Here is a 17,255-nt window from a genome sequence, read left to right on the forward strand (position 1 = left end):
TTTTCATTGACCCCAGTGAAAGCACTCCTCTGTTTATTCTGAATAGTGAAAGATGCCTTCTCCTCTTCAGGAGGGCTTCTTGACCACTGGATCTGTATGAGAGGAAAGGAACTGCTGGTTCTGAACTCCCCCTGCACGGGACAAGCCAGTCTTGCCCTGCCTATGCCCATGGTGTAAAATTGCCTTCAGTACCAAGAAGGTTCGCACAGGGAGAAATCATCGGCACAGCAGTTTCTGTGTAGGACCTAAGGGAATTTCTCTCCTTTTTGGAAGGCTTTTGGGAAGAGCCTTCCGATCCCAGTGATTCCCAGTTCTCCTCCCCACCTGCCAGCAGACCTCATCTTTGACACGAAGAGGGCCTGCTCCCGGCGCCGGTTCCACCACATGGCTCTGTAACACCCCGTCTGCTGCCTCCATGGGAGCGCAGCGCTGAGCCGCGGCACGGCGTTGCAAAACCTCCTTGGGGATGAAGACCTCCTCTATTTATAGACCGCTGATGAGGCTAGATGAGTGTTTCCAGAGAGCGTTCTGGAAGGGCTCCCGTCTGGCTGTGCTGAAGGCTGACCAAGGGAAACTAGTTTGCTACCTTGCTTCACAGCTCTGCCCTGCAAGGAGCATTCGCTAGACCTCTGCAGTGAAACATTCAGTGCATGAGGCAAGCATTCGGTGTTACGCATTGGCATTTATGAACCTTCAAAGACGTTTTCTTCCTTACATGCCTCTTCCATATCTGGATCACAAATGCAAAATCGTACCCTCTAACACGACCCCACATTTGCAATTAATTTTTATTTTAGGTCTGCGATTCAGTGCCGTCTTAAGATAATATAGAGCAAGAATTTTTAGCTTCCTGCTGTAGCTTTTTCTGAAAAAGATTCAGTCTCTTGAGGCTGATATTTTTAAATCAAATATAAAGTTCAATAAAAAAAAAAAAAACGCAGTGCAAAATGTTGCTCTACAAAGATATGATTTAGTGTTTCTTTTACTCGTGACATATGAAATGAGGAATATTGCTTAAAATAGGGGAGAAATGGTCACCCTAGTTAAAATAAGGTGAGGAGCAGGCTGGATGTGCAGAGCAGGCATATCCACAGACACACAGGCCTTTGTGTGTATATGAGCTCGCCACGTTTGGCCTCCCACATTGATAAGTTGTTGTTTGTTTAAAAGAAAAAATGAAAATGAAAGCCCTTAACTATTCCTGCCCACAGCACGTGGCTTTTATTGGAGGCTCTGTTTGCACCAGGGAGGTGCTTTGCCTCCCACCCAAATTTTGACAATGCTTACGATTTGGTAAATAGGTGAGGACAGTCGCTATCTATTCTCTGCCTGTTCCCTCCAGTTCAATCTCCATCTATATCCCAGAGCGAGGAAACTGTAATCAGAGGAACCCTTCTAGGAATCTCATTTAATGAAAACTCCTAAACAAGGCCCTAGCACTGGACGTAGCCTGAAATTAAAAACAAAGCAAAACAAACTTAAAATATAAACCAACCCAACAACCAGAAGAAAGAATAATGCCAGGGAGAAAACGTAAGCCTGATAAAACAGTAAGGAAAAAAGTGAAACCTGCCCCCTGCAAAGATAAGCATTATCCTCTTCCATTGCGCTGTGGGTGGATGAAGAATGTGCAAATTGCTTGCTGACCTGTTTTTAGCTTCTGCATAAAAATAAAAGGCCATTTCTTCTACTACCAGTAAATGCCACCTTATCTCCAGGTCACTAATTAGCTAGCTGGGTGAGCAAGGAACAGGTTCAGGGGTAATACTTCTGGCAGTGACAAAACAATGCAGCGTGATAGAAAGGCTCAGACGCACCCCAGCCCTAATTACAGCTCTGTAACACACACTGCTGCTCCAAGAGAAAACCCAAGATGTTAATAATTCATATTCAGCCGTGTGTTTGCAGGAACTCCTGTTAAGTTTAATGTTCCGGGACTTGTTATTTAGGTAGCACTTTGTATAAATGCACACAATTTCAACGTCATGTTTTCCTAGTCACTAACAGCACCGTGCCCATTGAGAAAGATGAAATGAATAGTGTTAATTTAGATCGTGCAGGGGGAGAGCAACAAATTTTCATAGAAATATATGAATTTAAATTACTACACATTCACTGTACTCTTGTTTTACCTTGGTATAAGTTAAGTTGCTCGGGAAGTACTTTAAAACATGTTGAAATTTCCTACCTTGATATTGGACTTGGAGTATGTGCACAGAGGGTTGTGCTTGTTAGCACAGGAGACAAGGAGGTGTCGAAGCACCAACATATTCAGTATTTATCAGGATCACAATTTTTAATACCGTATTTGTTCAGTTCTAAAATCTTAAGAACTATTTTAATCAACAGACAGAACCTCTCAACTGCTAAAATCTGAAGGATAACCTGTAAAATGACCTGTAAAAGTCCTTGGCATGCTGTTCACAGAGCCAAAAGCACAAGGCACCTCTCCCCACATCCTCAGACAGACGAATGGGCCGATGCCAGCCATTGCCATGTCCTGGGATATCACAACACCCTGCACTTTGGGCCCGCTGATTCTCTCCATACAGTTTGAACAGGTCACTTGGAAAGCCTTCCCTCTGTTAGGGACGGAGTGGAAATGGGTCAAGTTATATAATACGAAGTAAATAAGGGTGAAGTTTCATGACACGGCTGAGTCAGCTTACTGTTCTGACTTGGGTGGTCCTGCTTTTCCCTCCCTGACTCCTGGCCCTGCTGGTCCACACCCTCTCTTGCACCACATCAAACCGCACGGTAAGCCGATCCAACTTGTTAATCCAACAGAAAACTATTCTCTTGAACTGACTCACCAAAGGGCTAGACAAGCGTGGTGCTAAAGTAAGGCAGGGTGAAGGAAGATGCTGCTGGAAGCAGCCTCTTTCGGTGGGCAGCTACTCAACACCATGACTTAAATTTGCCCAAACTAAAGACGATGTTGCAGGAGGGCACAGGAGGAGCACTGACAGCAAATGGAATGGCAAGTCTGTGTCTTTGGAAAGGGTGGAAAGCAAGAAAAGGCAGCAAAGAGCCCTTGGGACAGGGGGGACAGCGAGAAGGGCGATGTGGGAGAGCAATAGGACATCCTGACAATGCATCGGAGAGGCCCCAGGCAGTCCTGGGACAAGGGGAAACGGAGTGCAGGAGAACAAAGTCTGAGCTGTGCTGAGTTCACCTACATTGGGAGGACTCTTCAGGGTTCAGGCTCGCAATGCTCATGCACGTGAACACGTATGTAGGCAGCCCTGGCAAAGGTGAGCTCTTCAGAACAGATGTGCAAGTCTGATAGTTTTAACAGAACATCAACTATTATATCATATTCCCATTGTTTGAGACAAGGGGGAGGACACCATTGTTCACTTAGAAAACAAACAAAAATGAAGCTTGTCCCCGTTCTTCTCACTAAATTGCCTCATCAAAAATAAAAAAAATCAGAACCCAAAGTCTGTTGAGGAATAACACCTCAATAGTCGGCGTTATCAGTTCAAGAACTCCCTCACTATTGTCTTTTCCTTCCTCTCTTAAATTGCCGAGGCAGGTTTCTCCTCTCAGAGCAGCGAGTGTCCTAAGCTTTTTCTTGGAATCTCTCTCGCTAGTGCAACTGCCTTCACAAGAAAAAGACATTGAGGATATCAAAAATTGTGCTAGCCAGCTGGAGAAAGGGAAAAGAAACTGCATCTCCACCCAGAGATAAAATGTCCAGTCCTTTAATAAAACACATCTTTGTGGCTCCAGGGACAGTTCTTGAGGTCCTCTGTTGTGTTCTGGATAATAGTTTCTAGGCAATCTGGAGAAAAATGCAGAGACTGTAATGGCAGGATATATCGTAACCCACGAGCTGAGGCTCCCTGGGTCTCCCCAGGTGCACAAAGCCAACTGCCCTTCTTGCCCACACCCCAGGGCGTCCCTGTTCCCTTTTCCAAGTACAAGGCAAGGCACTGGCAGAAGAGAGAACTACGTGCCTGGCAGCTGGAAGAGGAGGAAAGAGAAAATATGATGTGCAATAAATCAGGTACACACACAAAATAAGCAGGGCAGGCCGCCACACCATCCGAATGCTGCTCTGCATTGTTTCCACCGTGATGATCTTTCAGCATGTCACGATGCTGAGCCGTGATGACACGGGGCCAGGAAGCACAGATCAGCTGCACAGTAAAAAGGTCATGTAATGGCTGTGGCCCTCTGAAACACCGAAGAGACTTTCTTTACCTCCGAGCCCCTTGTTCTGAGCTAGAAGACGTGTCTGTGTCAAAATAGAGAACAACTTGTGGAGCAGTTAAGATAAATATGACCTACATGAGCTCTGTTTTCAAAACAGCTTATCGCTGTATCAGAGCCTAGATTTCAAATAGCGTTTAAAAAATGTTCTTTAGAAGTAACTTTCTGTCCATAACAGGGCTTTAAGCACCCCGAGGGCCTGCTGGCTTGCTTAAGTTAGAGGCCAAAAATGTACATAATTGTCAATCTTTAGCAAGACAGGGAGTTCTTTTCTAACCAGAGCCAGAAATACTCCCTCTGGAGAAACCTCACAAACAATGTGGAAAAAGCTTTTGAACTTCTCATGGTACAAATTTTAAAATGAAGACAAGACTGGAATAAGTCAGTCTTGAGCTTTTCCTGAGCTCTGCTGCATTGCCGTAGCTTTACAGAAATAGATGTCTCGTAGCAGCATCTCCAGAAGAAAAAAAAGAGAGAAAAGAACATCGTCTTATACTGTAACTCACTACTGTAACTCTCTTTTCTTTAAATATGAATACAATTATTAAAGCAGTCAACCATCTTAATCTGCATAAATCTCTCTTGATCAACCCCAACTGTATTTTTGGTGTAATAAACAGGCTACATTCCCAGAGAAGCAAATGCATATCATTTCAGACAGATTCAGGGACAGCAAAAACAATTTTGGTTGAAGAGCCTGGAGGAATCCCGCAGCATTAAACACTGAGCTATTCAAGTTTACACAAAGTAATTGAGAATACTTCTCCTTATAATTTAGCCCAACCCTTATAATCTCAGATTATAATGAAAGGTGTTTTTTTTTTTCCTTTCAACATTACAACATTATGATATTCAGTGATAAACAACCAAATTATTTCATTAATTTCAGCAAAAAAAAAAAAATTGAGGGAGACTCTGCAATGGTGTCAACAAGCAAAAGGCAGGGTGCAACGTGGCCCAGAGTACTGAGGATTAATCCCAGGGCTGTGAGCCCGACCTTGTGTTGTCCTAGGGGCCGTGTGCCACCTTACACGGTGCTGAGCAGCATGTGTACGGTGCAGGACAGTGCAGGAGCACCTGGTACTCCGCATGTAGGGGACAGTACCTGCAAGAGCAGAGCATCGAGCCCTCGGTGTATCAGAGCCTGGGCTGGCCACAGAGCGCCTTGACGTGTCCCAGCTGTCACAGAAGGAAACCAGGTGTGCTCTTCTGCAGGGGTCAGAGCCAGGCAGCACCCTATGTGCTCCGCATCAGCACGACTGGATGAACCCTTCCCGGCTCTGCAGAAACAGGGGCAATGTTTGAGAGGTGAATAAACCACGCTAACCCTTTGAGTGCCTCGGAAAAAGAGCGTGCGTTCAGCAGAGGAGCACCTGCATGGCCTCGTGGATGTTCTTTGTACAGCATGTCCTGATTAGAAAGGAAGCGAGCTTAGCGGAGAATCCAACTGAGACAAACAGTTCTCTGGTTTTATTTGGAAAAGCTGCAAACCTGTTACAGTTCACTTGCTAGTATGAAAGCTAGCTTGAAAAATGCCACTGCCGAGATCAATGAATAATGGCTTACGTGGAATAAGGGCAGCCAGGCTGAAGAACACAGTGGAGTGGTCTGGGGGGGAAAGAGCAAATGCTATAGGTCCACCAGTCCTAAATACGAACTGTGACACCGTCACAGCAAAACTATCTGAAAATGGGATGTATTTTACTTTATTTCTAAGCTGCTTTTGTTCTGTGAATCCAACGCCTGTAATCTTGCTGTTTTGCATTCCCCCCTTCCCCTGGGCTTCAAAGATTCTTTTTGGTTGCTTGTACAGCCTTACCACTGCAGTACTCCAACTATATAAAGCACATGTAAGGATAGATAAATGCACCTATTATTACTACTTAACGAAAACAGGAAAGTTATTCATTGACCAGCCTATTTTTTTTAGGCATTTCTAATAAACACATCAGATCTGTATCTAAGTGGTGATAAAAAAAAAAAACAAAACAACTCTGACCTTGCATTAAGTTTATCCCACATCCTCCTCCTCATGACTGGTACAACGTTAGAGACTTTTTATCTGCATTCTCTGCGAATCGACCATGTCTCATCACTGCCCAGTCACCCTTCAAGCTCTTTTCCAGCACCCACTGGCACACACAAGAAATTAGCTCTCTTGGAAACGCCAAGCTAGGGAGCCAGTGGAGAGCAACTCACAGGAAAGAGAGGAGGCAGTACCCTCCCCCTCCGTTTTGGCAACCATCGTGTTGGTCATTTTACTTTGTATACTGTATGTTCCTTTCTGTCATGCTCTGCCCTTATGCTGTCTTTTAAGGAACAAGCTCTCTGGCAATGAATAGAGTCTTTATATGCTTGGAAAACATTTCTAGCACGTTGTAGACACAATTGTGATATAAATAGTCATTGTTTTCAGAATTTCCCTACCACCGCTCTTTTCTTCAGTTTTGTCACTGGAGCACAACCTCCATGGAATTGTTTTGTGCCCCTGGTGAAGTGCTATAACCATAAAATATGGCAAATGTTTTGTGTATTTGAAAATGGATTTTGTTGATCTTGTTTTGTTTTTTTCTGTTGACCACGCTGGGAACACAGTAGTACAAGACAGCCTGAAGTAGTTCAGCACATTAGTAACCGTAAAAATTAAGACCAAGACCTTTAATTGCATCCCAAAAGACATGTGGGAAAGAGGGAAAGAACAAAGGAGTTTTTAAGTCAAATTTGCCCATGAATTAATAACCATCATTTGGTTTTAGCCAGACACCATATTCGTACCTTGGTCCTTTTCTTATTTGTTTCATGGTTGGACTACCGGGCTCTGAGCCTGTGACTTTCATCTCCATGATGTTTGCCAAAGGAGTACACAACAAACACAAAAGGTCTTTAACTCTTCAGTTTCTCCCTGGCATTGTTTGCATTTCTGAAGTTTTTGAAAATAACAGGCTTGACTCTTTCCTCATTTAGCCTGGTTTAACGATGCTCTACGTCCAAAGAATTCAGCTGTATTAATCTCAGCTTAAAGCACGCTAGAGGAATGCCTCGTATTTCTGACCTACCCCATATTGCTGTAGTCAGTGAACAACTGCCATTAAGCCTAGATTAAAAATCTGTCCCCTTTATGCTCTGGACTTAAAACGTGTTTTTAAACCACTTCCTTCTGCCTCTACCATCACACTTTCCTCCCTTTAAGAGCCATGAACACAGAAATTACTAACCTGTGACTCTGTTTTCAGTTCCCAGCTTTTCCAGTTCTCTCAGCTTTTCTTTATTTTCAATTCAGCCTTGGCACTTGCTGATCGCATTCAGGAGATTTCATGGCCATGACACGACCTTGTCCTCTCAGTCCTCCTTTTGCCTTCCTCATAATTCACCCTGTTTTTCCTTCCCTTTTTCTGTGTATGTACCACAGGCATTTGTAGCCTTGGCACACTTTGCTTCTGCTTTGACATCCTTCACGTAGCACACGCAGTGTCCAACACCCCTCGAAGGCCTACTGATACGTCAGTTCATGTTAAACCTGGTTCTCTATAGAGAGATGGTGAGAACGAGCCATATCGATAGCGTGAATGTAGCCATCTTACGGGACTATATTACAGTCTTAGGCCTCACGACAGCCTGTGAGGAGGGAAAGTGTTGGTATTTCTGTTTGAGAGGTGAAGGAAAACTGAATTGGCCAAAATCACGTGAAAGCCTGTGGCAACATAGAGGTAGAAAGCCCAAGCCACTCATCTTGGGTTACCAACCAGAGGGCTCATCTCACCTTTCTCCCTCCGAATTTAGATATCGGCTCATTTCTTTGACTCTTTTTGGATTTTAGGATGGATTTCTGACCAGAAAGGCGGTGTGCACCACCTGAGAGCTGCCGCCTCTCCCTCAGCAGCCGCAGCCCAGCCAAACCCATGGAAGGGGCGCTTCTGGGCTGCTCACCAGCTGCCTCTGAGGGGCACCACGGCCACCCCAGCCGCCCAGGAGGCGTCGTGGTGGGCACCAAGCGGGGACACTTTGGGGCGGAGAGGCGCGACAACCCCCTGCCGCCCTACATCACCCCTCCTCAGCGCCGGGCTCCCCTCAGCGCGGCCTCCACCGCCCTGCCCGGCTCCGCCCGCCGCGGCCCCGCCCGCCTGACGCGCCGGCGGCGCTGTGGGGCTGGAAGTGGCGTACGTGCGGAGCGGGCTGCGAGTGTGGCGCCTCCTCCTCGCCCCGACACAGCGCCGGGCGGCCGGAGGAGAAGGAGGAGGAGGGAGGAGAAGGAGGAGGAGGAGGAGGAGGAGGAGGAGGCGGCAGCCGGCGGGCAGCGAGCGGCGCCCCCCGCCCCGCACCGCGCCACCCGCCCGGCCGGCGATGAGGCGGCGCTAGCGGCGATCGCGCCGCACGGGAGGGAGGAGGAGGAGGAGGAGGCAGGCGCCGGGGGGGGCCCCCGCGGCAGCCCCGCGCCTCGGCCGCCCCGAAGGAGGCCGCGGGCCGGCGGGGGCCGCGGCGGCGCCGGGCGGCCATGATGCAGTGAGCGCTGCCTCCCCGCGCGGCCGGCCGGGGGCCCGCCTTAGCGCCGCGGCCGCCCGCCTCCTTACATAACCCCGAGCAGCGCAGCGCAGCGCCATGGCGAATGACAGCGGCGGCGGGGCCGGACAGGGCGGCGGCGGCGGTGGCGGTGGCGGCGGCGGCGGCGAGAGCAGCAGCGGGAGCAGCAGCAGCAGCAGCAGCAGCAGCAGCGAGAGGGACCGGCAGTACTGCGAGCTGTGCGGGAAGATGGAGAACCTGCTGCGCTGCGGGCGCTGCCGCAGCTCCTTCTACTGCAGCAAGGAGCACCAGCGCCAGGACTGGAAGAAGCACAAGCTCATCTGCCGCGGCGGGGGCACGGCGGCGGCAGCAGCGGCAGCAGCAGCGGCAGCAGCAGCAGCAGGGGGCGCCGCCGAGCCCCGCGCGGGGCTCCCCCCGCCGCAGCGGGCTCACGGCGCGGGGGGCGGCGGCCGGCCGGGGGGGGCAGCGGCGGCGGCGGCGGCCCCCAGCAGCGAGGCTCCCGGCGAGGCCGCCCCGCTCAGCCACAACCACGTCGCCGGGGCCGGCGCTGCCGCTGCCGCTGCCGCTGCCGGCGGGGGGGAGGCGGAGGCGGCGTCGGTGGTGCCGTGCGGGGAGGCGGTGCTGCTGTACCGGGACAAGTCGAACCTGTGCCCGGGCGGCGGGCAGGCGGGGCCCGGCGGGGCCGCGCTGCGCCCCAACGGGCAGACCAAGTCGCTGGTGCCGCAGCGGCTGGCGCTGGAGTACATCGTGCCCTGCATGAACAAGCACGGCATCTGCGTGGTGGACGACTTCCTGGGCAAGGAGCTGGGCGGGCTGGTGGCCCAGGAGGTGCGGGCGCTGCACCACACCGGCCGCTTCACCGACGGGCAGCTGGTGAGCCAGAAGAGCGACTCGTCCAAGGACATCCGCGGCGACAAGATCACCTGGGTGGAGGGCAAGGAGCCGGGCTGCCAGACCATCCGCCTGCTGATGAACAGCATGGACGATCTGATCCGCCACTGCAACGGCAAGCTGGGCAACTACCACATCAACGGCAGGACGAAAGTGAGTGGGGCGCGGGGGGCAGGGGGCCTCCCCCTGAAATCTGGGGTTAGGAAGACAACGCAAATGACACAAACCCCAAAGTAGCAAACCCACAGAGTCCCGACAACGCGGCCCAGCCGGCGCTGGAGCCGTGCTGGGTGTTCCCAAGATCTTCGCACGCTTTTCATGTCATTTCATTTATTTATTTATTTATTTTTCCCTGCCCAAATCAATTTTTTTTTTTCCTCTCTGTCGCCGTGTCTTGAGGCCGGAGAAAGCCAGTCAAGCTCGCCCATTGTGCCGGGCTGATTTGCAATTCTCCCCGAGCCCTTGAAAATGAAATTCACACCCCGGGTAGAAAGGCCGGGCGATGAATATTCATCAGGAGCTTTTCACTTTTTAAAAAAGGGGACGGGGAAAGGAGGGGGGGGGGGGGAGGGAGAAGGAAGCCCTGCTCGCTTTGCTGCTGCCCCCGGTGCAGCATAAGGGAGGCAGTGAGCTGCCCAGCAGCGTCCCAGCGCCGGGGCCAGCCACAGACAGGCTGTTGTTGCTGCAGCTGCAGGACCTCAGCTGCTGGGGAGCCTGGCAGGGAGGAGAGAAGGAACAGCCCCGGGTTTGTGCCGGGTGCGCTAAATCCCAGCTCCTCCGATACGGAAAGTGGGTGGGAATTTCCTCTTTCTTGTGCTTTTTTTTTTTTTTTTTTTTTTTCCTTTTTGAAATGAGGGCTTTGTGTACCTCTGGTTGAACCGGTACTGTGCTAAAGCTCTCAGCAGGGACGTGGTCTGGATTTCCCCCCCACACCCCCGTTAGCTTGGATTTTTTTTAAGCCAATTTATCTTGCAGACGGCTCTAAATCTCTTTAAGGCCCCAGCGCTTGAAACTTGCGCTCTAAAAATATCTGTGGCTTTACTGGGTTTCAGTTTTGTGCAGGAAAGAGGAATACAGCTTCTGTTTCCATCTGCAGCGGTATGCTTCTGTAAATGATACGTGCCAGGGCTTTACAAAAGGGCTTTTGGCATTGTAATGCCGGATCACGCGTGTGATTCCTGAGCTGCTGCATCTTGCCTTTCTCAGTGGTGACTGATGCTTTTGCTAATTGTCAAAGAATGTCTGTGGACGGGGATGAATCCCTCCGTACAGACAGCTCTACGTTTTCCTGGAGTGACAGTAAAGTGATGAAGGTTGTTTAGCACTGCTTGGCTTTCGGACACTGCTGAAATTCCCGTGTATTTCAGGGATCAGAACAGGTGCAGTCCTTTGCTCAGCGGTACAGAAATGCTTCACTTTGTCTTCTCGTGTTCCCTTGATCTTCTCCCAGCAAAGCCAGAGCTTGTAGCATGCTGCTGGGTTTGTCAGCGTTGGTTCATCAAGTCCGCAAGGACAGCAGCAATGTGGTGGCCTTCACCTTCTCTCCTTCTGTTGTGCCTTCCCTCTGCCCTTGCTGTCACTGCTCGTTTAGGCCAAGGGCTGTGGCAGGGGGCAGCAGTCTGTCAGCCCAAACTTCTTCCACGTGTCCCTTCAGAGCTCCTGGCCCTCTGTAGGGGGCTGGAGGAAGCGGAGTGAAAGTGGAGACACCTGTGGGTTACATGAAGTCAATTTTTTGTCTTTGCTTCTCACCTCACTCCTGCTTTTTCTGGATCTGGGTTTGATTGCGTTCCTGCAGGAGCTGCAGTGTACGTGGGTGTTATTCTTGGCAGTACAGAGGAGTACGCCGTGGAGATGCTGTAATAGCCACAACAGGTTACTCTGGACCTTTTCTGTTGGTGCGCTTTGCGTGGTGAGCTGCTCGGTTCATTTAGCCAAAGACAGCCCATTTCTAAATTTTTATGATTATGTGGGATTTTGCCGCTCACAGCAACATTTTTTTTAAAAAATGAGTGGTCCATGTGTAATCTTTATTCTTACTGGTGTTACTTCAAGCGATAGGACCAAAATGGACAGAAACGTAGCACGCACTGACTAAGCTCTACCCAATAATTTACTGCTCCTGCACGTAAATATTGCAATAACCCTGTGGTTCACTGAGCTGGTGCGTGGAGAACTTAGCGCACTGTTTCACTGAGGGCACTAAATAAGCCAGTTGGCAGTGTCACTGGTGAGACTGGTAATTCACGAGCACCCAAACCAGCAGAAATCTAGCCCCTGGGGCCCCCCTGCTGTCTCCAAAGGCTGGAGTTAGGGCAGTAGGGGTTTGGGGGCGGCATGGTGCAAGCCCTCTGTGGTTGGGTGCCTCGTGCAGTTGGGGACATGCTTTTTTTTTTAAGTGTAACTTTTTTTTTTGTAATTATTTTATTAGACTTTTGTATGTAAAACAAGCAAAAACAAAACACGCTTGCAGCCTGCTTTTTAAAATACTTTTTTTGTGTTCACTGCAGTGTCTTGGAAAACTAGCTTTGTTTTTGGGTGTTGTGCAAGGGTTGGCATTATGTCCTAGGAGTCACAAGAGTGAATCTTCAGCCTTTACCAGACCTAGTTCGAGCTCTGTAAACAAGCATACCCTATCAGAGGGAATTAATCAGAAATACATCCACGCCACAGTGCGCTGAAATTCCTAGCCTCTTTCTGGACTGAGCATTCAAAAGCATTTCTGTTAACTAAATAAACCTGTGAAGAGTTCTGTTCTCCGAGCTTCAGCTGGCAGCTGGGCACTTTCACAGGAATGGATGGATTGTTGGCCGAAGGTTTTAATGACGCTGTTGATCATGGGTTGTTTTTGACTGTGGGGGAAAATAGCTGTGGATAAAGTGCAAGAGATGATATGTAGGTTATAATTGCACCTCTAGCTAAGGCTCGGCTTCTGTACCTGTGAGCGTTAGGGCCTTGAACTTGCCATTGCTTATACTGATTCTAGGTATGTTGTATATGAAAGGGGAAAAGAAGTGGCTCTTAGTCCACACCCTCCACTCTCAGCCTGTAAAACCGTCCGTGGGGGGAAAAGCTACTTGTTTCAATGACGTTTATTTTAAACTGATCCACGTTCTCCAGTGCTAGTCCTTAAGGTAGAGGACACCAAGAAAAGTTAAGTGTGAGAAATCTGAAATTATACATTTGCAAACGTCTTGTTAGGGATTTTCTCTGGACTAACTGGGCTACCCGAAATTGGTCTGCTTCAAGGGATGTGGCTCAGCCTAGACCAGACCATCAGCAGATTACTCTCCAGGCTGAAAGGTATCTGCATAGCAATAGGTATGAACTACTTTTGGCATGAGTATACAGTGCAGTCGCAGATATAACACAATGGCTAACTATTTGCTCATCTCAGAAGGCCTGATTTACTGCATTCCTTGCTTTTGTTCTGCTGTTCTCTTTCTTTCCAGATTGTGCGGCTTTTTTTTTCCCCTAGCAGCACATGGCACGGAGCAGCATACATGAGCTGCACTGTCTTTCTCCCACTTCCTGTTATTACTGGTTTTACTTCTTCCATCTTCTCCCAAAATGTTAACTCTCTCTTTCCTTTCTCTTATCAGTTATCGCACTCGTACGTGCGCATAGTTCTGTTTCCTGCCTGTCCTGTCCTAGATAGCCACTGGAGATAGAAACCTGCTCACCAGAGTCAGGGAGTGAACTACTCCTGAATCTCTCCCAGGTGAGAAGGTTTTTCCTCCGTCCCAAGCAGAGGCTGAGGAGGGAGGAAGCTTCATTATTTTATGTGTTTTTTTTTTTGTTGTTGTTGTTTTTTGTTACGTGTCTGTCTTCTCTCGTGTGAACTCTGCTTATTATCTAAAACTTCAAGCCTTTTATAAATCAGAAGCTTGCTTCCTTTACTGGTGCTGCAGTAATACAGGGAGATCGTACCCACAGACAGGGACCCAATAATCACCGTATAAGCAGACATCTGATCCATCTACTGTTCGTGCTTCAGCTCCTCCCAACACCACGTCTCCTAACCCTACCCCGTGCCTTTTATTGAGAAGAGAGCACAAAGATGGTTTGACAGTCTCTGTTACATTCCTGGAGGCTTTGTGTCATTCCCACCCCTTTGTAGCCCAGCAGAAGAACTGCAACTCAGAGGGCTCGATTTTAATGCTCTCCTGTCTCTACCCGTAGGCCAGTGGAACCCACTGCTTCTCAGCCACCGGTGGCTTAAAAATTTGCTCTACAGGCTGCATGTGGTGCAAACCTGCACCCGTGCTTTTTCTTGAAATGGTTGAATTACCCAACTGCTTCTCTCTTATTCTCTCCTCTCCTCTGATCTCAAAATAAACTGACCTGGTTATAACTACCTTAACTGCTGCGTGTGATTTCCTGGGTACTAATAAATTTTCAATGTGATGCCGCATGCTAGCGTGTCCTGGAGTTTTCTGAAGACCCGGAGTGCTGTGGATTTGGACTGATCTGACTGTGTCCTGTTAAATTAGCTTCTTTCAGAGTTAGTAATGCTCCTTTAGAAAATAATCCTCTAACAGCGTGCGGATTTCTCACATCCAGCAGTCAGCTTTTCTAGAAACCATAGAGAAGAGGTTCTCTGCTCTGGACACTTGTGTAGCAGCTTTCCTACAGACGTGCTGGCTTAATGTTGCCAAGGATGTAGAAATTTAACCAGGAAGAGGTAATGAGCTGGTACAGCTGAAGCTGCCAGCAGCTGGTGAAGCACTGAATAGGCACCAGGAGGCACAGCTCTGAGTTCTGCAGATGCTGTTTAAAACAGTGTACAGGAAACCTGAGCAGGACTTCTGGATGTTCTTTCCACTAGATCTTGTTCTGCAGAATATCCCAGTGAGTATCTGTGCAGTAGTAAGGTGACAGGCAAAGAAGTGGAGATTGAGGGCTCTGCAACCATGCTGGTACCAAAAAGTGCTGACAGCGTGGAGTAAGGGCAGAGATGGGCACGGGGCTCGGATGCTGCTTGTGTGAGCCCTGGGGAAGCCCAGAGCTTCAGCTGGGATTCAGGCTGAGGAGCAGCTGTGGAGCAGAGGAGCTTCCCTTCCCCTCCGTTTGCCTATGGCATGCCCATTTGTAGAGATCGCTCCGTACCCAGAAATAAATTCAGTGCAGGAGCACTACAACTTGCTGATCTAACTGGTTCATCGTGCATGCTTGCCTTGGCTAGAGTTTGTCCCTGAGTTGCAGGAAAGAGCAGCTAGCTCTCAGTCTCATCTCTCAGTATTTGCTTGAATTGCTCGAACCAGATAGAGTTTTACAGATAGTTATGCTTAAGGATTTTTCCTGACGGTGTTTTTGTTGGCAGTGGCATTTTCTTCTAGACGCATGTGCTCTTCAGCAAAGGATTGTGTGGTGACTCACGGATACTCAGGGCAGCCCACAGATCTTACATTCCTGCTGGGGTAGAGCTCTGAGCTGAGTCCAGTTTCGTTTTCCAGTCATGTACCAGTGTTCTGGGGCCCAACGTGAGCAAATGATCAGCAGCAGCCTGTTATTTCTAAACACAAATGGTGTTCTGACTGAGGAGCATAGAGTATCCAGAAAAGATGCTTGTTTATGGCTGGTGAAAATTAAAAGATGGGCATTTCTGAGGCTCTGGGAAGTTCCCATACTTCACTTTGGTGATTGTAACTGTGAAGCGTGGCACAAATACAATGTGTCTGAGGGTGGGGAGTGCTACCTGGGACTCCTCTCAGCGTTTCGGGATCGACATGATTTAGGCTGTAGCCCAGGGAATAATTCAGGCTGGTGCTGCCGGAGAAGTAGTCCCACTTCTTTGCCAGTACAAGTATTTACATGGCCAGCCTGTGAACTGGTTTGGGGAACCGATCCATCTGAAAAAGTGAACTGGCAAAAGAAGTGCTCCTGGTTCAGAGCTCGGATGTTTGTGCTGGCACGGGGGACTGGCAGATGGTGAGACTTTCTTTCAGCGGCAATGCAAATTTATGCCAGCTTAAAGGATTTGCCAAACTACAGCCTTAGTTTAACACTTAGGGACTGATTATCCCAAAATTTGTTTGTGAAGATTTGAATAACAGTTAAGAAATCTTTGCTTGCTATGTATTTTTTTTTTCTTTCTTAAGCTTTCTTCTCTTTGTTCTCCCGTGCTCAGCATGAGGCTGTTTTTGCCAGCAGAGATGTGTTGTTCTGTCCTCCAGCATCTTCCTTGTGACAGTTTTATGCAGCAGCTCTGCCGGCCTACCCCATGGAACCTGCAGAAGGAAACGTATTTTCTCCACGTGATCCCCCCCATCTCTGCCACACACAAACACACACACACAAAGCTTCCAAGCCAGCCAACCTGCTAGCCATGCTCCTTGTGCTCAGCGTTTGCCCCTCTCCTTTATCCTGGAGTTTTATTAGCACTGAGGAAGGTCCTGGTTTCCCTGTTTCGGGACGGAGCTGGGCTGGCATCCCCTGTGCTGTGAGCACCCTGCTTCCATCAGCAGCTGCCTGGGGCCGTGCAGCTGCAGTTCGATTTCGAGTTGTTGCTGTTTCAGAGCACCTGTAGCCTTGAGGTTTGGGCACATCGGTGCTTTCCGTGCACAGCATTTGTTCCTCTCAGCGGCATCGCTGTTTTCTGACAGCGCTGCTGCTTTGATGTGCCATGCTGCCCGTCCTAGCCACAAGGAGCTCGGTGCAGTTCCACCCCAAAATCAAGCGGGCCGCTCTCCATCTCAGCTCTGCAGCTCGAGAGGAAGAGCTGCGTTCCCTTGCCAGCGGCCTCCGGGGCTGGAATTCTTTGAAAGCCGTGTCCTGCCAAGCCGCGGGGCCGGCCGAGTGCAGCTCTCCTCAAACTGCTTGGTCAGTTGCGTCTGTGACCTTGACTGCGTGTCTGGGAGATGTTTTTCCATTTTCCAGCTCACGCTTAATTTCTGAATAGTTCGCCAGCTGTTTCCTGCAAATAAATCAACAGCATATTATTCTCTTTCATGGTGGTTACCTGCATTCGTGAGGCTTGTGATTAAACTGCGGTGTTTTGCAGTTAATCTCTGACAGCTTTTGGTTTAATCAGCCTAGTTGCTGCTGGAATTTGCTACTTGTTGCCCTCTACTGAGTGTCAGCATGTATATATGTACGTACTTGTATCTGCCGATGAAGCTACAGTTAACCTTACAGCTGAGAGGAAGGCTTTTCTGCAGCACTAGAAAGGAACTTGTTTGATAAAGGCAAACAGGTAAGCTGTACAGAGCAATCGGCTTCTTGCTCACCCAGAAACTAGATCATTTCTTTTCCCTTAAGCTACTTGAAGAGCTCTATTACAAATCAGGTTTTATTTTTTGTTTCAAAACTGGTTTTTGGATTGTCGGAGTGGGTTGGTTAGTTAGTTCTTCAGTGGGATGCTGGGGGGGTGCCCTTCTCTTGTACCACTGTATTTTGTTCTTGTACAGTAAGGGAGTGACTGCAGACAATCTAAGGACTGTGAAAGTGATTTTTTGGTGTGTTTTTTGCCTGTTGTTTTTTTTTTTATAAGTTTATTTTGAATTTATTAATGTAATTTTTTTAACCACTGGCATGTTTTTTCACACTGCATTAATGAAATCAGAGAATGAAAGCAGTATTTTTAGTGAACAGAGCAGTGGGGTTGTTTGACTTCCCAGCCACTACTAAAT

The 17,255-nt window shown here is 48.8% G+C and overlaps 1 protein-coding gene across 1 annotated transcript in view; it reads left to right on the plus strand.

The window, feature by feature from the left end:
* The first annotated feature begins 8,675 nt into the window (after positions 1-8,675).
* EGLN1 (egl-9 family hypoxia inducible factor 1) overlaps positions 8,676-17,255 on the plus strand; it is a 33,933-nt gene continuing 25,353 nt past the window's right edge. The window contains exon 1 of the mRNA XM_084513147.1: positions 8,676-9,780. Coding sequence (XP_084369273.1) covers positions 8,815-9,780 — 966 coding nt within the window. The 5' untranslated portion in view covers positions 8,676-8,814. The remainder of the gene's footprint in view (positions 9,781-17,255) is intronic.

The sequence above is a fragment of the Aythya ferina genome (genome assembly GCF_964211825.1).
Source record: "Aythya ferina genome assembly, chromosome: 3".
Classification (NCBI taxonomy): Eukaryota; Metazoa; Chordata; class Aves; order Anseriformes; family Anatidae; genus Aythya; species Aythya ferina.